Genomic DNA, 25,931 nt, shown 5'->3' on the forward strand with positions numbered 1-25,931 from the left:
AAGAAAAGATGAAACTTAAAATTGTTCAGATAAAAGTGTTTAAGATGTTGTCTTCTCTTGATCAATTTAGGTGTAGATTTTCCAGGTGAGAGATTCAGGCTAGTCACATGTTGACTACTAGTTGGAGCCTCTTGTTTTGTGTTTGTGTTTTTTTTTATATCCCTGTCTCATTGAGAATAAAAGAGTAACCTTTTAGAAACCCGAAATTAAGTTTAAAAATATATATATACATGCTAATTTATTAGGAAATAGGTTTATTTGCACGTAACAGATCTGTAGTACAGTAGATATAAGAAGACAATGAGACAACTCTTCATTAAGAGGAGATATTTATCATTGTCATGCTTTTCATGACTACAACTGATCACATTTATTTTAGTCGTAGGTGGATAATTTGTTTTTTGTGAAGTATGCAATCAAACTTGAGAAATTATAATTATAATTGTTTAATTAAGTGGATTAGAGCATTGATACATTACAGTACAATAACTTGTACTTTTATCAGGATGAAGTGGACATATTATAACACAAACTTACGTATAATATGAAAAAATTAGGAGATGTGATACTTGTAATATATATAGGCACATAAAATACTTTTAAAATACATTTTATCCAAGTTATTGTTATTTAATAACCTTACTATAAGTTGATAGATGAAGTATTGATCTTAACATAAGATAATAAATTGATTAGGAAAATCCTCTTCCTAATCGTGAAATCATGATATTATAGATGTTTTGCTAATTAAAAAATGTATTGTATGACAGTCGTGTTGAGTCATATAAAGAAGAAAAAAAATTATACAATATTATGCTGGAAGCAAATACATGTATCCCAGCTAATCATGAAATTTAATTGGATTAGTTGACATTCAACGTGTTTAATAAATTGAATACATGTAAGATATATTTACACAGAAAATTGTACATGTATATTACTGCAATCTTCTTCTGTTATTTTGGATTGTTATTTTGTTTTGAAATATTTCTCACCCTAAAAGAATTGATTTTCCACTTTTAGGTATTGGAGGATAAGTTGTAATCAGTTTTTATGCCCCCGCCATAGTGGAGGGGTATTAGGTTTTACCCTTGTCTGTCCGTACATCCCAAAATTGGCTTCAATTCTCTAACTTGAGTTTGCCTCAACCAAATGTTATGAAACTTATACACAATGTTGATTTCCACAATAACAGATCAAGATTGAATTTTGGTGGGGTCGCTTTAATCATTCTAAAGTTATGGCCCTTTATAAATGGAAATGTTTCAAAATTTTTAGTTTCCCTTCTGTAACTTAAGTTTGCCTCAACCAAATGTTATGAAACTTATACACAATGCTTTTTATCACAAAACACAGATCAAGTTTGACTTTTGGTGGGGTCGCTTTAACCATTCATGAGGTATGCCCCTTTAGAAATGGAAAACAATGCAAAACTTTTAGTTTCTGTTCTCTAACTAAGTTGCCTCAACCAAATGTTATGAAACTTATACACAATGCTTTTTACCACAAGATACAGATTAAGTTGAATTTTGGTGGTGTCACTTTAATCATCATTGAGTTATGTCCCTTTATAAATCGTAAAATAGCTAATTTTTTAGTTCCTGTTCTGTAACTTAAGTTTGTACCAACCAAACATTATGAGACCTTTACACAGTACTTATAACCTCAAAACTCAGATCAAGTAAAATTTTGGGTAGCGTCACTGTTATTATTCTTGAGTTATGTCCCTTTAAAATGTTGCATGCAAGCAGGGGCATCATCTGTGTCCATTGGGACACATTTTGCATTAATTCCTAATTGATTCACACCTAAATAGACAGTTGATAGTAGATAAAAAAATGTTTTCCTTGCTCATTGTTGAAGGCAGTTTAATGAACTATAGTTGTTTTAAATTTCTGTGTCATTTGATCTCTTGTGAACAAGGTGAAGAATTGTCTCATTAGCAATCATACCCAATCTTCTTTTTTATATTGGCATATAGTGTAACCCCCATGAATTATTTTGTCATTCTGTTATCAAACATTTGTCCTGACTTATATCCTAATTCCTGCAGATTTTTATCAAATGTTTGGTACACTTTTGGTCAGATGATGACTTACAGATTGAATTTGCATGGAGGGTGGCTCATTTTCAAACATAGATAAATTTTACAGGTGTCATTGGCTCATTGCTATCAGAATGATCAAGAACAAAATAAACTTGGTAAAATATCAGGGGAAACTTCAAAATTATTTATTTTCAGGAATTATACTCACTTCAATCCTGACATTGAATTAAAAAAAAAAATAATTAAATATTAAAAGAATTTTATAAACTGATAGCTGTATAGCATGGAGACAATCTTTGTTTTTTTTCTCAAATGAGGATGTAAGTGTTATATACAGATTATTTAGGTATACAATCTGGTTGTTTTTTTAAATAGTTTAATCAGACAATTGAGCTGTATAGATATAAGCTGTATTGATTATTGTTAAAAGAAATAAGATATGGTATAATTGCCAACTCTAAGTTAACATCTATAGATCATCTTTTGGTCTTCAACAATAACCACAACCCATATTGCATAGTCAGCTATTAAAGGCCTCAAATTGATGTCAAACAATTCAAAACTAATGGCCATATCATGTTTATGAACAAAATAATGAACAAAAAACAAACATCATATATCTGTTAGTCCATTTTAATCTATTACAAGTGTAAGATACTCTTACAAAATCTGTATCTTTGCTGGTCTGCAGAACTCATCATTTCAAGTGGAGATAACTCTAGCTGACTTTTTCATACAGTATCTTGACTACTGTATGCTTTCCTGTTCTGTGTAAGTTATTTTAATTCTTGTGTAAATCTGAAAATCAGCATTAAGTAGGACTGTAAATGTATGTTAGTCGTTGTTTTTACTTTTGAAAATAACACAATTCAGTAAAAAGACTGACACTTAGATTTAATGTAATTGAGTCTTTACTGGGACTAATGTGAGTAAAGAATCTTGGTAGGTTTCAACATTAATATGGTGATGGTTTTGTTACCTGGAGATAACATTTTAAGATGAATTAAACCATTTAAACCTAACTGCCAAATTGACCAGACATCTTTATTCGGCATGCAATTAAAAAAAACTGAAAAAAGGCACAAAATTGCATCAGTTTATTACTTTTTCTTTCAGTCCCTGGTTCAATTGAAAGACAAGATAAAACTCTCTGATTTCCTGAAAAAGTAAGTAACATTATGACAGCAATTTATTGATCTAAGGTCAGATTAAGATTTTTTTTGTCTAAAAAAAAAAAGGTAAACATTTACATTACCAAATTTCAAATATCCAAATGTGTTAATGCAAATAATGGGTATGTGAGCGACTAATGTATTGTGTTAACAAAATAGTATGTCAAATACAATTTGATAACAATGTGCTGTGTGTACACATAGATATGTGAAGACTATTGTAATATGTGTAAATTATAGTGCTTTATAAGTGTTTTGATGCTTCATATAAAAAAAGAAAAATATATCTTGATACATAAAAAGGGGGTGGATAAGACAATACAAAAGCAACTGAAGTAGAACAATAAATAGAAAAATATAGTAAGGCCACACCAATATGATTCCTTGTTCGACGGACCCGCCCGCACCTATTTTTTAAAAACAGAATTCTTTTATTTTTTATATATTCCCGCTTCCCCCATCTGGAAATGTAATCATGTCCATTTCCTGCACCGTTTTTTTTGTAAATATTATTAAAAGATATCAACATTTGTTTTTAAAATCACAGTCTAACCTGTATATAACGATTTTAAACATAAAAGCACCCCACCACACTTTGTAAGTATCTGTGAGAATATTTGTTTCAGCATGAAACCTATTTATCCAAAGCGGGAGTGCTCCGATATAAATTTATAACAGCGAATACATGTAAAGAACAAAAAATTGGTTACTTTCCCCCTTACTTATATTCCCTATCAAAAAATGTTCGTTGTTAGAAGAAAGTACAAAGAACTTCTGAAGGATTTGCCTTCAACTGCAATTATACTGTATGCTGGCGAAACAAAACTATCCATAGCCACTGCATGTTTATGCACCTGTCCTGATTGATTGACTGAGGGGCCTGTCGTTCAGCAGTTATCGTTTGTCGATGTTGTTCATTGGTATTTTCCCCGGCGTTTGGATATACATGATATATAAATTAGATCGTTGGTTTTCCTGTTCGAATTGTGTACGCTAATAATTTTGGGATCCTTTATAGCCTGCTGTTTGGTCTGTATCAAAGCCCTGTGTAAAAGGCCGTACTTTGAGCTGTGTTTGTTATTATCAGGTTGAGAACAACCCCTCCCTCAGGCAAGGGGTCATTTTACTGATGTAGAAAAGAAAATAGAAATACCAAGGATTTGTATAGTTCTTCTACACAAAACCTTTGAAAACTTAAAATTTTTTACTCAAAAAGAGAAGAGTTACATCATATTCAAAACAACTTTTTCTAAAAGAGGGGTCCACTTATTTTGAATAATATTAAACTGTTAAAGTAAATGTGTTAACATGGTTAAAGTCACAAAATTTTTGGACATGTTTTGACCATTTAATACCAGATAGATATATAGTTCTTTGAGAAAATATGGGCCCTTTTGTACAAACAAATATATTATAACTTATATTGATCCCTCATAAACATGTAAAAGGGATATTTATAACATTAAGGGGTTGTCCCCAAACTGATTTGACTTGGATGGAGAATTGTCTCATTGTCAGTCACACATACATAGACCAGATTTAATTATTTCTTGGTGAACAGGGAAAAAAATACTTCAGAAATTAAAGAAATGTCAAAGTACAAGTGATAAATCAAGCTTTAATATTGTCAAAACCTACTATTTTATGTTTACAAAAAAAAATATAAGCGCTCGCCTTTACTTTTCAAGCTTCGCCTCAAAAATTTGCAAATTAAATATTTTTTTATTAAAATTTTCAAATCGCTCGCTCGCCCCAAATTTTGGAGTCCAAAAATCCGTAGAACAAGAAATTAAATTGGTGTGGCCTAATACACAAATAAATTTATAGACACAGAAGACTCATGTAAGGACAACACATTCTCTGATTAGAAAAATTCATTAGATTCTAATGGTTCAATTATATTTTTGTTCTTATTGAAAAGTTCAAAGAGCCTTCAGTAGACTGAACCAAAGTATTATAAAGCATTGTCTTCTAAAACACTCTAGCTCTTAATTGTTTATTGCTGTTTTAGAGTATTTTCTGATTGATTTGTACATTTTTAATGAATAAACCATTATGTTGTTTGCTACAGGGCTATAGTTTTACATACCAACAAGAACAAAAGATCTGAACAAAGACATGTAAGTTATCTATGGTTCAATTTGGAAATTTTCATACAGTAATATTGAATACCTATACCTTAAACGTTTGAGAGTACCATCACTGGTAAATAAGTTTTATGCCCACCTACGAAAGTAGAGGGGCATTATGTTTTCTGGTCTGTGCGTCCTTTCGTTCGACCGTCCGTCCGTCTGTCCTTTCGTCCACTTTAGGTTAAAGTTTTTGGTCAAGGTAGTTTTTGATGAAGTTGAAGTCCAATCAACTTGAAACTTATTACACATGTTCCCTATGATATGATCGTTCTAATTTTAGTGCCAAATTAAAGTTTTGACCCCAATTTCAAGGATACTGAACATAGAAAATGATAGTGCGAAGTTCAGGTTAAAGTTTTTGGTCATGGTAGTTTTTGATGAAGTTGAAGTCACATCAACTTGAAACTTAGTACACATGTTCCCTATGATATGACCTTTCTAATTTTAATGCCAAATTATAGTTTTGACCCCAATTTCATGGTCAACTGAACATAGAAAATGAAAGGACGAAGTTCAGGTTAAAGTTTTTGGTCAAGGTAGTTTTTGATGAAGTTAAAGTCACAACTACTTGAAACTTAGTACACATGTTCCCCATGATATGATCTTTCAAATTTTAATGCCAAATTAAAGATTTGACCCCAATTTTACGGTCCACTGAACATGGAAAATGATAGTGCGAGTGGGTCATCTGTGTACTATGGACACATTCTTGTTTTTGTATCAAATTATCCAAAACAAAAAAACAAAAAAAAATCATAATGCAAATAAGGATAACACAAGTAGATTAAGGATGCTTGGTGGTCAACATTTATATGTATGAATTATTTCAGACTCTCAAAATTATGGTGTTCTTGCAAGACTTTCTCAGTCATTTGAAAAAGGATGATTAAATAGGGGGAAAGAAGGGTGACTTCAGTTGCTCAGAAAGTGTAAGCAGGTTCTGCTCCACATGTGTTCGCAAACCTGATTTCTTTTTTTTTCTACTTCTACAGATGTCTAGTGATGATGATATTATGGAAGAAGATGAGGAATCTGAGGAGGAAGAAGAGGAGGAGGTATTAAAATAAACAAACATACTTTTCAACAATGAACATACTTGTACTTGAATTGAGATAATTTTAGATAATATTTAGCTCTCTGCATGCTACCTTGCACTGTTTTGACCTTTCTTGATATGGAGCTAAAGAGAAAGTAGAAAATTAGGGGCAATCAATACAAATTTAAATCCTAGTGACTGCCAAACCCCATGACAAAAAGAAAAAAACAACCAACATTCCATAAAACTGCACAGAAAATTAAGATGCAACATGAACCCAAACTAAAATAAGGGATTAACTCAGGTGCTTGAGATATGTTAGCTGTTCCTGCTTCAGTAGTGCCTCTGTCATATGAATAAGCGTCAGTTAGACAGTAATGGATAGAAGGAATGAATAAAAAAGGAGTTATGCATTGGCAGTTGTATTATAGAGGGAAATTCTGAAGTAATTGAAATTTCATAAAGACCTTTTTTGTTCAGAAAGCAATACATGTTGGTATTGTATGAGATATAAGAGCTACTAAAATTTTGACATGTGTACTTTATATAGTGATTTCTTTGATGCAATTTTGAAGTGTAAGGAAGAGAGAAATATATTATGTTGATAATTACATGTACATTATCATCATTTTATTCTATGTGTTGCAGCTATTTCTTGATATTAAACTTGTAATCTTGAATAATTGATGATCATTTTGTTTTCTTGTAATTTTACTAACTTGTGACTTGCATATTTGCATGAGCTTTTTTATACGACCGCAAATTTTGAAAAAATTTTCGTCGTATATTGCTATCACGTTGGCGTCTGCGTCGTCGTCGTCGTCGTCGTCGTCGTCGTCGTCGTCGTCCGGCGTCCGAATACTTTTAGTTTTCGCACTCTAACTTTAGTAAAAGTGAATAGAAATCTATGAAATTTTAACACAAGGTTTATGACCATAAAAGGAAGGTTGGTATTGATTTTGGGAGTTTTGGTCCCAACATTTTAGGAATAAGGGGCCAAAAAGGGCCCAAATAAGCATTTTCTTGGTTTTCGCACCATAACTTTAGTTTAAGTTAATAGAAATCTATGAAATTTTGACACAAGGTTTATGACCACAAAAGAAAGATTGGGATTGATTTTGGGAGTTTTGGTTTCAATAGTTTAGGAATAAGGGGCCAATAAAGGGCCCAAATAAGCATTTTTCTTGGTTTTTGCACAATAACCTTAGGTTAAGTAAATGGAAATCTATGAAATTTAAACACAATGTTTATGACCACAAAAGGAAGGTTGGTATTTATTTTGGGAGTTTAGGACCCAACAGATTAGGAATTAGGGGCCAAAAAGGGACCCAAATAAGCATTTTTCTTGGTTTTCGCACTATAATGTTAGTATAAGTAAATACAAATCTATGAAATTTAAACACAAGGCTTATGACCATAAAAGGAAGGTTGGTATTGATTTTGGGAGTTTTGGTCCCAACAGTTTAGGAAAAAGGGGCCCAAAGGGTCAAAAATTAAACTTTGTTTGATTTCATCAAAATTGAATAATTGGGGTTCTTTGATATGCCGAATCTAACTGTATATGTAGATTCTCAACTTTTGGTCCCGTTTTCAAATTGGTCTACATTAAGGTCCAAAGGGTCCAAAATTAAACTTAGTTTGATTTTGACAAAAAATGAATCGGTTGGGTTCTTTGATATGTTGAATCTAAAAATGTACTTAGATTCTTGATTATTGAAGTTTTTTTGGTCCAGTTTTCAAATTGGTCTACATTAAGGTCCAAAGGGTCCAAAATTAAACTTTGTTTGATTTCATCAAAAATTGAATCCTTGGGGTTCTTTGATATGCCAAATCTAACTGTGTATGTAGATTCTTCATTTTTGGTCCTGTTTTCAAATTTCAAATTCTACATTAAAGTCCAAAGGGTCCAAAATTAAACTAAGTTTGATTTTAACAAAAATTGAATTCTTGGGCCTCTTTGATATGCTGAATCTAAACATGTACTTAGATTTTTGATTATGGGCCCAGTTTTCAAGTTGGTCCAAATCAGGATCTAAAATTATTATATTAAGTATTGTGCAATAGCAAGTCTTTTCAATTGCACAGTATTGTGCAATGGCAAGAAATATCTAATTGCACAATATTGTGAAATAGCAAATTTTTTTTTAATTAGAGTTATCTTTCTTTGTCCAGAATAGTAAGCAAGAAATATCCTATTTGTGCAATAGCAAGAATTTTTTTTAATTGGAGTTATCTTTCTTTGTCCAGAATCAACTTAAATCTTTGTTATATACAATATACAATGTATATACACTTTTTACTACCAACTGATAAATTTAAATAATCTTTACCATTCAGTGATAACAAGCAGTTTTTTTACATCTTAATATTTTATGATGTATTTAAATGATTAGTTATTGTTGCAAACTCCATTAGAAATTTGAATTGATATCAGTTTTGAAAAAGGGAAACGGGGATGTGAAAAAAAGGGGGGGGTTAAATTTTTCTCATTTCAGATTTCATAAATAAAAAGAAAATTTCTTCAAACATTTTTTTGAGAGGATTAATATTCAACAGCATAGTGATTTGCTCAAAGGCAAAAAAAACCTTTTAAGTTTATTAGACCACATTCATTCTGTGTCAGAAACCTATGCTGTGTCAACTATTTAATTTTAGATTTAAAAAGTTTGAAGAAGAAATCTTTAATTGATTTGTAAAATCTTGGCATTTGTTTTGTGTAAAAAAAAACCATGTAATGTCAAAAATTTGATCACAATCCAAATTCAGAGCTGTATCATGCTTGAATGTTTTGTCCATACTTGCCCCAACTGTTCAGGGTTCGACCTCTGCGGTCGTATAAAGCTGCGCCCTGCGGAGCACCTGGTTTTTTATTATTTTCAAACTTTCTTATGACATAGGAATGTATGATGGCTGATGATGATGCTTTCACAACAGAATGGGATTTAAAGGTTGCTAGAAAAAAGGTATATGCAACTTTATTTTTATCAAATAGTCATATGTATATTCATTGCTTATATTCCTTAAACACACAGTTTAATTTAAGCTATAATATATCAATATATTAAAAGTCCTATCAATTAATTATAATTAATGTATATCCATTATTGTAATTTGATATTTAAAACCTGAAATGTTCAGTGATTTGAAAATAATAACTAATGATACAAATTTTGATATGCTCAACACATGTTTATGGAATAACGTTCATAAGATATGTGCATAATGGCGAAACACATGTACTCTTTGTTATGACACATTTGGTAGTCATTTCAATTTCATAGTAAACTTTAATTTATTGAGATAATTCTGTTATTCCAGAAACGGTGGGCTCAAAAAGAGGCAGAAATAAGAGATCAGATGAAAAAGGCAAAGCTTTCACAAGGTAAAGTTACTTTATGAGAATTCTTTTTACAAAAATGTGTCAGAAGATACCTACTCACAATAAAAAATCTTAGAAAGAAGGAAAAAAAACCAGACAATACCATGGTAAAATATGTAAAATTACTAAAAAGACACTACATAGAAAACTAATCAGCACAATAGGGATGCTTTCAGTTGCTCTGAAAAGTTTAGCAGAACCTGCTCCATGGGGTAGCAGCCATCATATTGTTCATAGCATTATACATTTTGTAACAAGTCTCATATCACAGTCTAAGAAAAGAGGATTGAATTGAATATCCACAGACCTGATTCCAATTATTTTACAATTCATAGGATTCTCAAATTTAATTATCAATGATTAAATAATACTCCATCAGGATTTTTTTTCATTCAATTTAGTTTTTTAGGCTGAAATCATTCTTTGAAAATATTCCTTTTGTTTGCTCAAACTGTACACAATGTGCTATATATGCTTTTATATATTATTTTTTAAGGAAGTTGATCCATGTTAGTTCTTTTTCATTTCAATTTTACCTTTTCTGTATATAAAAATAGGAAGATGTGGTACGATTGCCAATGAGATAACATACCACAAGAGACCAAATGACATAGCAATTAACAACTATAGCTCTATGATCGACCTTCAATAATGAGCAAAACCCATGTATATTATGTTTAATCTATATCATTTGTGGCACAGTTGCTTCAGGGGTCACATCCTTGTTAAGATATTGATAATTTATTTCAGGAGCTAGTAGTATGGATAAAAAGCCACCAGAGAATATATTTACCAGTAATGCTGCAGCAGGGATATTAACCAATGATCTTGTTAGAATCATGGAAGAAGAGCAGGTTAAATCTAAACTTCTAATTGACATTTATTAAAATATGATATTATATGTAAAAATTGGCAATTTAATGTGGTACGTAACACTACAGGGACATAACTCTGTATAAAATAACTGAGTATATTAATCACTTTCTATTGTTAAGGAAATATTAAACTTCTCAATGATCAAAATTAGTGTTTGTCAAATTGCTATAATGAAATTTTTCCTATATTGAAGTGTGTCGTTCAATTTTTTAAAATTTTTATACTTTTGTCAAAGGGTCAAAGTGAATATTTTGTCATGAAAATTAAAGAGCCTTTTTTTTTTTATTTTAGTGGAGGTGTTTGGTACCGCCTTATAAATACGCTAATTTGATAAGGAATGAAACTTGCACAGCCTTTATGCATAAGGTCAAAGAAATCTTTATCTCAATTTCTAACTCTTGACTATAAACCCTTAAAATAATCACCGCCCCCAAATTATCTTATTGCATTGTGAACAAACAATTATAAAAGGAAACAAAATTTGGTGTTGTTATAAAAGACTTTGAATCATTTGGACCACATATAATTTCCATTGGTAATGCATTGCAATGTCAAATAGACTGTAATGGAAAATAATATGTAATAATATGAATATATTACACATAGTATAAAAGTTAATTTATATTAAATTTTTGTTTTTCAGGAATTGAGTTTTACAGCAGAACCTATAGATGATAATATATACAACTGGAGGGTTAAAATATTTCATTTTGATGCTGAATGGTAATTATATTACATTTATTTTGACATGTCTTTTGTCGATTGTTGCTGTGTTACAAATTTGTTTTTCGTTCATAGATTAGGACATTAGTTTTCTTGTTTGAATTGTTTTATATTTGTCATTTTGGGGCTTTTATACCTGACTATGTGGGATGGGCTTTCCTCATTGTTGTAGGCTGTGACTTAGACTTTTTAGTTTCTGTGTCATTTGGTCTCTTGTGAAGAGTTGTCTCATAGGCAACCATACCATGTCCTCTTTTTTGTCGAGCCTTCGACTTTAGTCGAAAAAGTGAGACTAAGCGATCCTACATTCCGTCGTCGTCAGCGGCGTCGACAAATATTCACTTTGTGGTTAAATTTTAATAACTTTCTTAAACTATACTGGATTTCTACCAAGCTTGAAAAGAAGCTTGTTTATGTTCATAAGATAGTATCCAGAAGTAAATTTTGTAAAAAGAAAATTCCATTTTTTCCGTATTATACTTATAAATGGACTTAGTTTTTCTGCGGGGAAACATTACATTCACTCTGTGGTTAAAGTTTTTAAAATCTTAATAACTTTCATAAACTATCCTGGGTTTGTACCAAACTTAGACAGAAGCTTGTTTACGATCACAAGATAGTATCCAGAAGTAAATTTTGTAAAAAAATAAATCCATTTTTTCCGTATTTTACTTTTTTTAAATGGACTTAGTTTTTCTGCGGGGAAACATTACATTCACTCTGTGGTTAAAGTTTTTAAAATCTTAATAACTTTCTTAAACTATCCTTGGTTTGTACCAAACTTGGACAGAAGATTGTTTATGATCATAAGATAGTATCCAGAAGTAAATATTGTTAAAAAATAAATCCATTTTTTTTCCGTATTTTACTTATAAATGGACTTAGATTTTCTTCCAGTTAAAATTACATACAGTCTGCAGATAAAGTTTTTAAAACATTTATTAAATTCAAAAACTATCCTGGATTTTTACCAAACTTGGACAGAAGCTTCTTACAATCAAAAGATAGTATCAAGAGGAATATTTTTATTGATTTTTTTCCTCACTTTTGTTGAGCCTGCGATTTACAGCAAAAGTAGGCGAGACACCGGGTTCCGTGGAACCCTTACAAATTTTTTTATATTATAAATTTTAATACCATACAGATCATTCCATATATAATGACTACGGAGACATAATAACGAAAGTCAGACTTAACAATCTGGCAAATACCATAAAATCTTCAGTACTTGTGTTAAATTTATATAAATTTGATTTATTTAATGATTCCAAATCTCTTTCTAGTGTGCATTGTGACCAAGTTTCTGAATTATCCCCTTTTCTAAATATTATTTTAAATACGGAAATTGCAGTATTTCGTATTCAGATGAAAGGGAAACAGAAAATTAATAAATATTTTTATTTAAAATGTTGTTGCTTTACTTTCAAGGTTATCTGTGCATTGAAGCACAGAGATATGTAACAATATCATCAAACTACAGGAAAACAAATTTAAAGCAATACATTTAATTTGCCAGACAATATAGATAAGAAGATGTGGTATGAGTGTGAATACACCTTATCACTATTTGTCCGCCATCACTGGATATCACACTGGTTCCCGTAAAATGTATACGTCATAAAACAAAATATCTGACGTCACAATGGAAAAGTGATTGTTGTATGATGTCAAAAGTTCAAGCGGCCGGGTCAGCCGGGAATAGCGATAAGGTGTATGAGACAACTTTCCATCCAGGTCATAATGTATAAAAAGTTAACAATAAATAGGTCAAAGTAATATTTTTTGAAATACAAAAAAAAACATAAATTAAAACAATCAGACAACCACATAGCACAGCAAGATATAGCTTAGTTAAGATTGTTGAGTGATTCCTTGTTTGAAGTTAAACCTCTATCCAACAATTATTTCTTTGTATGATTATTACAATTGTAAAATTTCTATATTTTCAGTGGTTTAGCTGATGATCTCCTGCAGATTCAGTCCAAATTTGGATACAATTATATAGAACTAGAAATGGTAATGTATACAGATTGTAAATTTAAATAAATATATACATTCATAAACAATACTCTTTTAAAACGTCTTTTAATTTAAGAAATACATAGATATTAACACAAAATGATACTGCTTCTTTAAAATAGTTTTTATACGACCGCAAAAAATTTTAATTTTTTGGTCGTATATTGCTATCACTTTGGCGTCGTTGTCTGCGTCGTCGTCTGCGTCGTCGTCGTCATCGTCGTCGTCCGAATACTTTTCGTTTTCGCACTCTAACTTTAGTAAAAGTGAATAGAAATCAATGAAATTTTAACACAAGGTTTATGACCACAAAAGGAAGGTTGGGATTGATTTTGGGAGTTTTGGTCCCAACATTTTAGGAATAAGGGGCCAAAAAGGGCCCAAATAAGCATTTTCTTGGTTTTCGCACTATAACTTTAGTTTCAGTGAATAGAAATCTATGAAATTTCGACAAGGTTTATGACCACAAAAGGAAGGTTGGGATTGATTTTGGGAGTTTTGGTTCCAACAGTTTAGGAATTAAGGGCCAAAAAAGGGCCCAAATAAGCATTATTCTTGGTTTTCGCACAATAACTTAAGTATAAGTAAATAGAAATCAATGAAATTTTAACACAAGGTTTATGACCACAAAAGGAAGGTTGGGATTGATTTTTGGAGTTGAGGTCACAACAGTTTATGAATTAGGGGCCAAAAAGGGGCCCAAATAAGCATTATTTTTGGTTTTTGCACCATAACTTTAGTATAAGTAAATAGAAATCTAGGAAATTTAAACACAAGGTTTATGACCATAAAAGGAAGGTTGGGTTTGATTTTGGGAGTTTTGGTCCTAACAGTTTAGGAATAAGGGCCCCAAAGGGTCCAAAATTGAACTTTGTGTGATTTCATCAAAAATTGAATAATTGGGGTTCTTTGATATGCCGAATCTAACTATGTATGTAGATTCTTAATTTTTGGTCCCGTTTTCAAATTGGTCTACATTAAGGTCCAAAGGGTCCAAAATTAAACTTAGTTTGATTTTAACAAAAAATGAATCCTTGTGGTTCTTTGATATGCTGAATTTAAAAATGTACTTAGATTTTTGATTATTGGCCTAGTTTTCAAGTTGGTCCAAATGGGGGTCCAAAATTAAACTTTGTTTGATTTCATCAAAAATTGAATAAATGGGTTCTTTGATATGCCAAATCTAACTGTGTATGTAGATTCTTAATTTTTGGTCCAGTTTTCAAATTGGTCTACATTAAGGTCCAAAGGGTCCAAAATTAAACTAAGTTTGATTTTAACAAAAATTAAATTCTTGGGCGTATTTGATATGCTTTATCTAAATATGTACTTTGATTTTTGATTATGGGCCCAGTTTTCAAGTTGGTCCAAATCAGGATTCCATATCAAGTATTGTGCAATAGCAAGAAATTTTCAATTGCACAGTATTGCCCAATAGCAAGAAATATCTAATTGCACAATATTGTGCAATAGCAATTAATTTTCAATTGGAGTTATCTTTCTTTGTATAGAATAGTAGTTGATAATATATGTTGGAAATTTGCCAGACATGACTATGATGTCATTTTCTATTTTTATTTGCCAATAACTTTATGTAAATAACTTCATTGGAAATTTGCCAATATAAAATGTTGCTGATGAAGCTTTTTTTCCTTATCTTATCTAAAATGTTTTTAGATAATGTATGTTGGACATTTGCCAGACATGACTATGATGTCATTTTCTATTTTTATTTGCCAATAACTTTATGTAAATAACTTCATTGGAAATTTGCCAATATAAAATGTTGCTGATGAAGTTTTTTTTATTGTTTTATACAATAAACAATGTATATTCACTTTTACTACCAACCAATCTTTACCATTCAGTGATAACAAGCACTTTATTTTACATTTAAATATTTTATGATGTATTTAAAAGAGTAGTTATTGTTGCAAACTCCATTAGAAATTTGAATTGATATCAGTTTTGGAAAAAGGGAAACGGGGATGTGAAAAAAAGGGGGGGTGTTTAAATTTTTCTCATTTCAGATTTCATAAATAAAAAGAAAATTTCTTCAAACATTTTTTTGAGACGATTAATATTCAACAGCATAGTGAATTGCTCAAAGGCAAAAAAAAACTTTTAAGTTCATTAGACCACATTCATTCTGTGTCAGAAACCTATGCTGTGTCAACTATTTAATTTTAGATTTAAAAAGTTTGAAGAAGAAATCTTTAATTGATTTGTAAAATCTTGACATTTGTTTTGTGTAAAAAAAAAACATGTAATGTCAAAAATTTGATCACAATCCAAATTCAGAGCTGTATCACGCTTGAATGTTTTGTCCATACTTGCCCCAACTGTTCAGGGTTCGTCCTCTGCGGTCGTATAAAGCTGCGCCCTGCGGAGCACCTGGTTACATAGTATAGTATAAGACATCAAAAATCAACATGAAATTTTAAATGAAATAACTACAACATGCAGTTTTGTTTGACTTTTATTTCAGACATTTGAAATAGATTTGTATCCATTTTATCCACCTCTAGTCAAAGTGATGAGACCAAGACTTCAGGTACAGTTTCTTTATAAACATTTTACTAACAATACAACACAAATATGCTTTATCATGTGTATGAATTTAACAAGCAATTGCTTCATCATTGAATTTCTCACAGTCATCTTGCAATAGCTTGAATAATATTATATTAAAACCATCCGTGCGTGACATATAAAAAATTTTCAAGTAACGAAAGTAGTCACTGTTATCGATTTGCATTAAACTTTCAAAATGTAAAGAAAGGTTGTTGAAATTCTTTATTAAAACAAGCTGCAGTATAAAGGACAAGATACGACAAGGCCTGTTTTTGGCCCCCCCTATTTTCTCTTTTTTTCAAATTCTGTTTTGGAAACCTACTTGTTATGTTAGAATATTCCCTGAGGTTTGAAGTTTGTTTGGATGAACTTCAAAACAACTAATTTTAGCAACTGGGTGAGGTGAGGGGGGTTTACTTTCTGTTATTCAAATATTGTAGTTGTTATTCATTTTGCAGGTGATTTTACAACAATTTTTTTTGTTTTTAAGTGCCTGCGCCAAAGAGGCCCAGGATTTTTTTTTATTCCAATGTCATGAAAACTTTTTTTGCTGTCTTAATCGCCATAATTGTTTCCAGGTCACGTGGGCACACTCTATTAAATTTTAAGAAACAATGGCCAAAAATCGTTATTTCTCCTTCTTTTGACATTTTAGATGCCCTTTTACCCCCCTCTACTCACCCATTTTCTGAAATTAATGGTTTTGAAGATCATCCAAACAAACTTCCACCTTAGGGAATATTTTAACGTGATAAGTAGCTATCCAAAACAAAATTTAGAAAATGAGAAAATAGGGGGGCCAAAAACTCTTAACTTATGTATGCTGTTAGATAAAGCATTTAGTTATACATGTATTTGTAACTTTCTTGCAGTGTTCGATGATGCAAAGAGTAACTAATATGGAGATGTTGAAATTGTCTTACTGGATCCCTACAAAGGATATGAAATCTGTCATACAGGATATCAAAACATTTTTACAGCAATGGGCTAGGTAATATATATGTCTCATATCTAATTCAGTGCTCTTGACACTGATAAGGTTTTTCATTGGTTAGAGGTATAGGGGGAGGGTTGAGATCTCACAAACATGTTTAACCCCGTCACATTTTTGCGCCTGTCCCAAGTCAGGAGCCTCTGGCCTTTGTTAGTCTTGTATTATTTTAATTTTAGTTTCTTGTGTACAATTTGGAAATTAGTATGGCGTTCATTATCACTGGACTAGTATATATTTGTTTAGGGGCCAGCTGAAGGACGCCTCCGGGTGCGAGAATTTCTCGCTACATTGAAGACCTGTTGTTGACCCTCTGCTGTTGTTTTTTATTTGGTCGGGTTGTTGTCTTTTTCACACATTCCCCATTTCCATTCTCAATTTTATTAGCTACATGAAATAGTCAAAGTGTCATGAAAAAAGTATAAATTTTGAAACAGAAGCATATTTTGTATTTTAGAGCAGAAAACTTAATAAACTAAAAGTAACATCCTTTGCAATTTGAATATTCGCTATGCTTTTACACTTAATTTTGTGTTTCTATTTTGTAATATGTTATAGACATCCTCAAGTTGCAGTGGAAAATTAAGTGTGTCAATTAAATCAAAACTAAGGAGTGGTTTCAGTATATCTAATTTTATAATTTGTTCTGTTGTAGGTTAGAAGTAAATAGTCCAAGGAATGATTTATTGAAATATCCATATGGAGCATATGTAGAAATAGAACATCATCTCTTAACACTTGCACTGGTAAGTTCAGTGTCATAGTTTTACAGAAGCATACATTGGAAAGGTGTAACTGTGGATTAGTTTATTTTATCATGGGTGTTAAATTCATGGATAGAGGAGATCTAGAGTTTGTGTGTTATTTGATTTCATGGTTTTGTTAATTTTTGCATACAAATTCTATAGAAGATCCCTAATTTGTTGAACATTTTAATTCATGGCTCACTTGTAATGGGTCTCATTGGGGTCTAAGCGTGACGCGGAATTGCCGATTTTTTGTAAGCGTGACACGTGAAAGTCAAATTATTGTGGCGTGAAAATGGGAAATGAGGTCTTGGAGGACCTGGGAAATGACAAAAAAAATGAGAATTGCCTACGTACATAGTGTAAGCGGGATCAGGGAATCTGACAAAACAGTAAGCGGGATCTGAGATCAGAAACCCCCAATGAGACCCCCTTGTACCAAGGAAATCAATAGAAATTAGTATACAACAAATAATAATGAATCTACAGTATTGCTTGCTTCTGAGATTCCCATTATAAGAGAATACTCATTGGCTCTGTGTCAAGATAATGGGTTTATATAGATTTAATAAGTTTTTTCTGTAGACTGTTGTGAGTTGAAAATGTAACTCTTGACAAATGTGTAAAAGGGTTTATTATTACTTAAATTTTTTTCATGTCTGTTAAGTTGTATTAACTTTATTTGTATGAATTCAATTTCAGGTGAGTGAAGTGAATCCCCGTGTTAATTACTTGTATGATATGGATATCAGTCAGCTGACAGAACAAAGAACCAACAAGCCGAACACACCAGTAAGTTAAAATAGATTGATATCATATTCTCCAGAAATATCTCTGTAATAACTTGAAATCTATCTTTATCCAAACTTTTTAAAGTCTTTCTTTGCAACTAGAAGTTCTACAAAAGGTTTCAAGTAATTAAAATTTTCTCTTTTCACAAGATTGCGGTAAATTTTGCCATAACAAGGAAAAAGGTTCATCACCTCAGCAGTGGAGGGTGCATTAGTTGTAAACCTTTTCTGTCTGTATGTATGTCCCAAAATTGGTTTCCTCAACAAAATGTTATGAAACTTATACACAATGCTTATTACCACAAAACACAGATGAATTTGGGTGTCATCACTTTTACAGTTCTAGAGTTATGCCCCTTTACAATTGAAAAAAAATGATGATTTTTTGGTTTCCCTTTAAATTAAGTTTGCCTTAACCAAATGTTACGAAATTCAATCACAGTGCTTATCACAACAAAACTCAGATCATGTTAAAAAAAACGGTGGCGTCACTTATACCGACTTGAGTTATGTTCCTTTAACGTGTTATATGCAAACAGCAGCATCATCTGTGTCCCATTTCAATGGACACATTCTGCATTTAATTTTTTAATATTTTTATGCATTTGATTTATTCAACCTTTTTATAACTTCATCATAGATTTTAATAAAGAATTGAACTATAGAATAATGTGTTAAATTCTATCATTTCTTTCTAGCCTGATAAGTCAGGGGGACCAGCTGGCAAAAACAAACCAGAGTACTGGGCTAAAGGTACAGGATATGGACATCATTATCGATCAGGTAAGTTATTTATACGAGAAATTGTTGATGGAAGTAAGTATACATATACACTTGTATGATTGTGTATTGGAAATTTGGTGCATGCCATAATGTTGTTCACACTTATACATACTTATGGTAAAAGTCTCCTGGCATTATGTAACTATGATTACACTATGATTACATAGTTACATAATGCCAGGAGACTTTTACCATAAGTTTGTATGGCTCAAAATGGATGCCTATCAGTTGAAAAACAAAATTCACCATATTGTAATCTCAAGGATATTTTCATTGTTTGTTCCTCAAATTGAAAGTTATATCGAACATTGGTTGAATTTGCTTTGTTTTGCATTGTTATGCAGATTAGAAATTTTTCATTGGAAAATTTTAAGACAGATTGGCAATAAAGAGCTTTATAGACTGTTTATTGAAATAAAGAAAAATGAGTGATTTAGTTTGCATTTTGTAGACTGATTTATCAAATACTAATATTTGTGTTTGTTCGAATCAAATGACCAACTTAGACATTTTAGGGGAAATAACTTGAATAGGAAAATTTTTGTGAAGGAATGATAGAGAAATTTTCAATTTTTACTTGTAGCAAGAAAATGAGGACAGTGACACCATTTTTTATTATTATTTTCTATTTTAATAACCTATCTTCTCCAATTTTATTTCTAAATTCTATCTCATAGATTTCTTTTTATCACCAAAAATTGTTTATTTCATGAACTATCTATGCAAATTTGGGCAATTTTGCATGACTTGTCGCTAGAAAAAGCATGGATAAAAAGTGTACTTTCATACAAAGTAAGGAAAATTCTATCTGAGGAAATATGTACCAATGACCTTACTTAAAAAATGGATTTTGTTTTAAAGGTGAGCTTGAGATGATAATTCCTTATTCTAATGCAACAACGTTTGTAACGTTCATTTTGATTGGATAACGTCACTTTCTTACATGGCATCAATTGACAATTGATGCTATGGGACGTACGTGCAAGCGCAGACGGCATATGACAGATTTTAAATACATGTTTTAACGTTGTTTTCTGTCAGTTTCATTAGAATGGAGATAACAATATTGTATTTTAAGCTCCGACGGCATCAATTTGGGATTTGATGGTCGCAAATACCCGTTTACTGTCTCCGCTAAAGCGTCGCCAGTAAACTTAATTTGCGACCATCAAATCCCCAATTGATGCCGTCGGAGCTTAAAATACAATACAGTTATCTCCTAAGGGGTAACATATTTACCAATTCAATTCAACCCTTGTTATAAAAATTCCAATAGGGAACATACCTTACATTATTGTAGTAATAATCCAATTTGTAAGACACTCTTCAGTTCTTTATTTTTTTTCACAACTCAATTCAATTCAAATTCTTTATTTAACCTCCAAAACATTAAGTGTACAAGAGGACAATAAACTAACATTATGTACATGAATGATGGCAGGCGAGACTGACAAAATACAGAAAAAATACAATAAAATCGAACATATTACATCATGCTTCAACACACTATTGAAATTCAATCATAAAAAAACCAACCTGATTGTTTTGTATTTCTGCTTATTACTCCTGCATTATTTCAGAATGGGATATAAATGCTTATATAGCAGCACAGAAAGAGAAGGATAATAAGGTTTGTTGTTTAGTTTATTTTGCATTTAGGGAAATTATCAGTTTTTGTCATTTGTTAGGTTAGATTTTTAACATTTTTATAAAAACAGTTAACAAAATTCACATATTTGAATTATTTAGGATTATATGGGCAAGAGTCGCAAGACTTACCATTTTTCTTGTTCTGCATCAAATACCTAATGTAAACAAGAAAAAACTATTTTATTTGAAAAAAAACAAAAGAATTGCATGGTTTATAGATCCACAATGTATCTGTTTAACCCAAAAGTTATGGACTAAGGAAGATAACACAATTCAAAATATTGCTTGAATTTGTTCCATTGCTTCAAACAATGCATTTTACAATGCAAAATGAAAGCAATTTTTATCCACAGTGCTCAGGAGTGCTTTAACTAGTATGCCTTTCTCTTTACAGGTAGAAACTGTATTACACAAGATTCTAGAAGAACTAAAATTATTATATACAAATCATGCACCACAGTTAAAACCTCGAACATTAGGAAGTCAACCGGAGCCAGACACAGGTCAGACAACAGTTATAGACCCTGTTGAGGATATGTTTACTGTGTTGGATGGCTCAGCTTTGATACCATTCATTGAGGTGAGCATTCAATATTCTAATAATTCTGAAATTTTGCATTGTTTTTATTTTTGCAAAAATTGCGCAATGAGATAGGTTTGCCAATATAAATAAAAATGTACATTATATTGTGTAGATGGATTTTAATGCAGTAGTATTACCAATTACAATTCTACCTTAACTAATTGGTATTTAAGGACATACTAGAACTGTGTTAGATCTCTATTTACATTATTTATACGGGGCTAAACAGTTGTAGGTGCTAAGGGTATATTAATATGTCTGCTTCAACATTACAAAAAATTACTGTGATGTTTGCACTAAAAATAAATTCTGAATTGTATTTTGAACTTATTTTATGTTTTCTCTAAATCTTTGATGAAAACATTATAGGCACTAAAAATAAATTCTGAATTGTATTTTGAACTTATTTTATGTTTTCTCTAAATCTTTGATGTAAACATTATAGGCACTAAAAATAAATTCTGAATTGTATTTTGAACTTATTTTATGTTTTCTCTAAATCTTTGATGAAAACATTATAGGCACTAAAAATAAATTCTGAATTGTATTTTGAACTTTTATATTTCCTCTTGTGGTGATATCATTATAGGGATTTTGTATTTAAACATAGTTAAATCTTTTTTTAGCAATATCTAACAGCTGATTCCTTCTTAGAAATATGTAGACATTCAGTTGTAAGTATGATGTTGATTATATTTTATTGGTTACCATGGTTACTGTGTATTCATTAATCTTTGTGGATACACATATTTGATTTCTTGGTTGTGCCAATCTCCGCATACAAAGTCTATAGAAAGTTGGTAGTTCATTTAAATTCCTTGTTCACCTGAACTCTAGAAACCTACAAAAATGGTATCCAATGAATAATAATGAAACTACAGTAACTGTTTTTGCTTTCAATTTCTGTGGTTAGGAAATAACCTTATGTTTTGATGAACTATAAAACTTTTGAAAAAGTATGTGAGTCCTATTTTATGTATATAAGTGCTTTGTTTGATGATGAAATTAACCTACATTGACTTCAATATTGAAGCACTCAAACAAGCTTCTATTTTTTTTTAAGTGGGAGGGGATCTTGGAGGGATAGAAAATATATCAGTCATACATTAGAAAGTTAATTTATAAGGCGTTGGAAACTTGTTTGTGTCTTTAATGTTACATGAAATTAATCCGTCCTTATTCTGAAAACAAAAGCACTTATCTTGAATCTTGTCCTACAATTTCTCATATAAGTAAACTATTTATTGGTACCTTTTGTTAGACACCCATTTTGTCTGCAAAAGAATCATCTGTGTTGCTCAAATCAAAATTTTGGAAACGCTAAATAAAGTATGAAGTTGAAGAGAATTGAGGACCCAAAATTCAGTTTTGTCAAATACGCCTAAGGTAATAAGATTATGCTTTAAAAATAAAAATCTTGACACAGTCAGTAGGACATCAACCCAATATGTTTATTTATTGCAGGTTTATAGAGTAATAATAGATATAATAAAGGAAATAGGTGAGTTATAATCAAATTTTGCATGTATATTGTTCCTTTAATGAATTCAAAAATATTCATCAACACTAAAACATACATGTTCAATGTAGATAAGAAATAAAATAAAACTTATTCAAATATTAACCTGTTACTGCAGTTCCATTAAAAAAATAATCACCAAATATTGTTTTATGGTTTTATTTGATGTCATTATAAAATTAAATGACTGTTTTAATTTACAAAACACCTTTTCATAAATAATTTTGTCCATTTCAGTATTTTAAATCTATGATACATTTGTAATAATAAAATTTAAAAGGTATTTTTCCTCTGTTTACAAAACACAAATGACTTCAATCTTTTATACTTTATTTCAGCTCGACAGAAACAGTTACTGCCATTACTTGTATCTTTACCAAATCAACAGTTGTCTGTCTACAAGTTGCTGGAACAACTTGAAAAGAAGGTATGAATGTATTTATACATTGCATTGTGTTCTTTTAGAATTTTTGTGCCTGATTACTAAATATATGATTTATCAGGTAACATATGATTATTAAGGTGGATGGGGACTATACGACTACGCATAATTTCACGCATGAATTACAATGCACACGAAAAGTATTTGTGTTAAATTCGATATTATTTTTAGCTCACATGGCCCGCAGGGCCAAGTGAGCTTTTCTCATCACTTGGCGTCTGTCATCCGATAGGGTTAACATAGAACCCTACGGGAAATGCATACAAATGACTTCTTTTAGAGAACCACTGAATGGAATGAAACCAAACATGGCATGAATGTTCCTTATGAGGTGCTGACCAAGTGTTGTTACTTTGTAGCCAATCCATCATCCAAGATGGCTGCCAGTGGGGGACTTAGTTTAACATAGGACCCTATGGGAAATGCATACAAATGACTTCTTTTAGAGAATCACTGATAGGAAAGAAACAAAACATAGTCTGAATGTTCCTTATGAGGTGCTGAACAAGTGTTATTACTTTGTAGCTGATTCCACCAAGATGGCTGCCAGCTGCGGACTTAGTTTAACATAGGAGCCACTGGAAATACATACAAATGTCTACTTTTAGGTTGCACTTTGTAAATACAGCTGTTGCTCAAAACACGCCTCTTTTGGGGAGAAATTGAATATTCATAGAAAATCAGGGCATATAAACGTTGAAAATATGCCGCACAGCCCTATATTTTGACCTTTGAAAAAAATTGTGGTGCATATGAACTTTCAATTCTAGGATAAGATTTTTTTTAAAACTTCATAGTAAAAGTGGTACAGTATTAGCCATAAAAGGAGTTCCTATGGGAAATTGCATTGTCAATATTTACAGAAATGCAACCTATATAGGGTGAAAAAGGGGAACATTCAGAATTTAACCAAATTTGCTTAATTTCACAGATTTTAAAGAAATTAACTCAAATATGAAGTTTTATAAATATTTAATGAAGATTGATAGAATCCTGGGCCTTACAGATGATGACTCAACATAAATTCACAGTTTACAGTATGCATAGTTTACTTAAAGTCATGGATACAAAATTAATTCGTAATATTTGCATATTTGTATGTTAAATTGTTAAGAAGTGCTTATATTTACTCTTCGCAGTCATTGTAACTCATAGATCCTTCCTGAATATTATGTATGAGGTATTTGTGTCCCTTCGATAACCCAAAAGTAAGCTGCAACACCTAAATCTGCTTTTTTGTCACCACGTCATAATAAATAAAAGCTAGAAAAACAAAAATATCTCAAGAAAACTTACAATAGTGTCTTCTATCCTGAATATGTACTAAATATTCCAAATTGCTAGAAACAGCAGAATGATTTAGGAAAATTGAGGCCCCATGGGGCAAAAAACATAGAAAATTGCCTACCCCCTGGGTCATAAAACAAATAATTTAACTTGTAAATGCTATGATTTTATGATTTTAAAGTTCTTGATATAGAAAACAATAACTATGCTTGGAAGTTATGCAAAAATCAGATGTTAGCAGTCATCTCTACAACATTTAAAGTGAATTTATATCTCAGACTGGTATCTACATACATATTACTATTGCAAATATGGCTTTGTTTGAACACTTCTAGTATATATATAGTAGCTAAATGGTGTCAGATATATGGTTACAGATGATACTGTTGTGACAAGAATTCTAAATTGACCATTTGAGGCAGAAAATGTGTTCTTTAATTGACAAATAGGCATACAGTAAGATGTGGACTGGAGACAGAGGCTGGATTGGACACTTTATATAATCTTGAATGTTGTAATGATTGACTGCTAAACATTACATTTATAATATTCTGATATGCTTTCAATATGTTATCAAAACAGTTTTTAACAGGTTCTAGGCTTTATCAGAAAATATGCAAATAGGATAAGCTGGCAATAATTAAAGTTTTGTTTTCAAATTCTTTAAAAAATTGAAACATGGGAGGGGGTATAAAATGTATAGTAAAGACAAACTTAGAGTATACACAGTGATTTCTTTAAGACTATAATTATGATAAATGAGTATTAATGTGAGACAAACTGATTTTAGAGAGTTTTCTATTTGAATAAATGTCTGTATAGGTTGCACTTTGTAAATACAGCTGTTGCTCAAAACACGCCTCTTTTGGGGAGAAATTGAATATTAATAGAAAATTATTTTTGTTTACATACTGGTTCCCAGTTATGCTCTCTGTGTTCCATATCGCAGATACAGAACTTTGGAATGTTACCAGTAAATAAACACGTGCATATTGTTTACATTGAAATCTGTGGTGACCTTTCATTCGAGGTAGGGGTAGTTAAGAAAATTAGTGTAAGTTTAAACTCTGAGAAGTTCAGGGCATATAAACGTTGAAAATATGCCGCACAGCCCATATTTTGACCTTTGAAAAAAGTTGTGGTGCATATGAACTTTCAATTCTAGGATAAGATTTTTTTCA

At 31.1% G+C, this 25,931-nt stretch overlaps 1 protein-coding gene across 2 annotated transcripts in view; it reads left to right on the forward strand.

The window, feature by feature from the left end:
* LOC139488788 (probable ubiquitin-conjugating enzyme protein 17) overlaps positions 1–25,931 on the forward strand; it is a 46,097-nt gene that overhangs the window by 6,503 nt on the left and 13,663 nt on the right. For both annotated transcript variants that reach the window (XM_071274700.1, XM_071274710.1), the window contains exons 4-21: positions 3,164–3,213; positions 5,291–5,339; positions 6,344–6,406; positions 9,285–9,350; positions 9,706–9,769; positions 10,517–10,620; positions 11,286–11,365; positions 13,315–13,381; positions 15,873–15,938; positions 16,831–16,949; positions 17,605–17,695; positions 18,398–18,487; positions 19,185–19,269; positions 20,850–20,899; positions 21,314–21,499; positions 22,129–22,176; positions 22,967–23,003; positions 23,360–23,448. In XM_071274700.1, coding sequence (XP_071130801.1) covers positions 3,164–3,213; positions 5,291–5,339; positions 6,344–6,406; positions 9,285–9,350; positions 9,706–9,769; positions 10,517–10,620; positions 11,286–11,365; positions 13,315–13,381; positions 15,873–15,938; positions 16,831–16,949; positions 17,605–17,695; positions 18,398–18,487; positions 19,185–19,269; positions 20,850–20,899; positions 21,314–21,499; positions 22,129–22,176; positions 22,967–23,003; positions 23,360–23,448 — 1,404 coding nt within the window. The remainder of the gene's footprint in view (positions 1–3,163; positions 3,214–5,290; positions 5,340–6,343; positions 6,407–9,284; positions 9,351–9,705; positions 9,770–10,516; positions 10,621–11,285; positions 11,366–13,314; positions 13,382–15,872; positions 15,939–16,830; positions 16,950–17,604; positions 17,696–18,397; positions 18,488–19,184; positions 19,270–20,849; positions 20,900–21,313; positions 21,500–22,128; positions 22,177–22,966; positions 23,004–23,359; positions 23,449–25,931) is intronic.

The sequence above is a fragment of the Mytilus edulis genome, chromosome 1, assembly GCF_963676685.1.
Source record: "Mytilus edulis chromosome 1, xbMytEdul2.2, whole genome shotgun sequence".
NCBI lineage: Eukaryota > Metazoa > Mollusca > Bivalvia > Mytilida > Mytilidae > Mytilus > Mytilus edulis.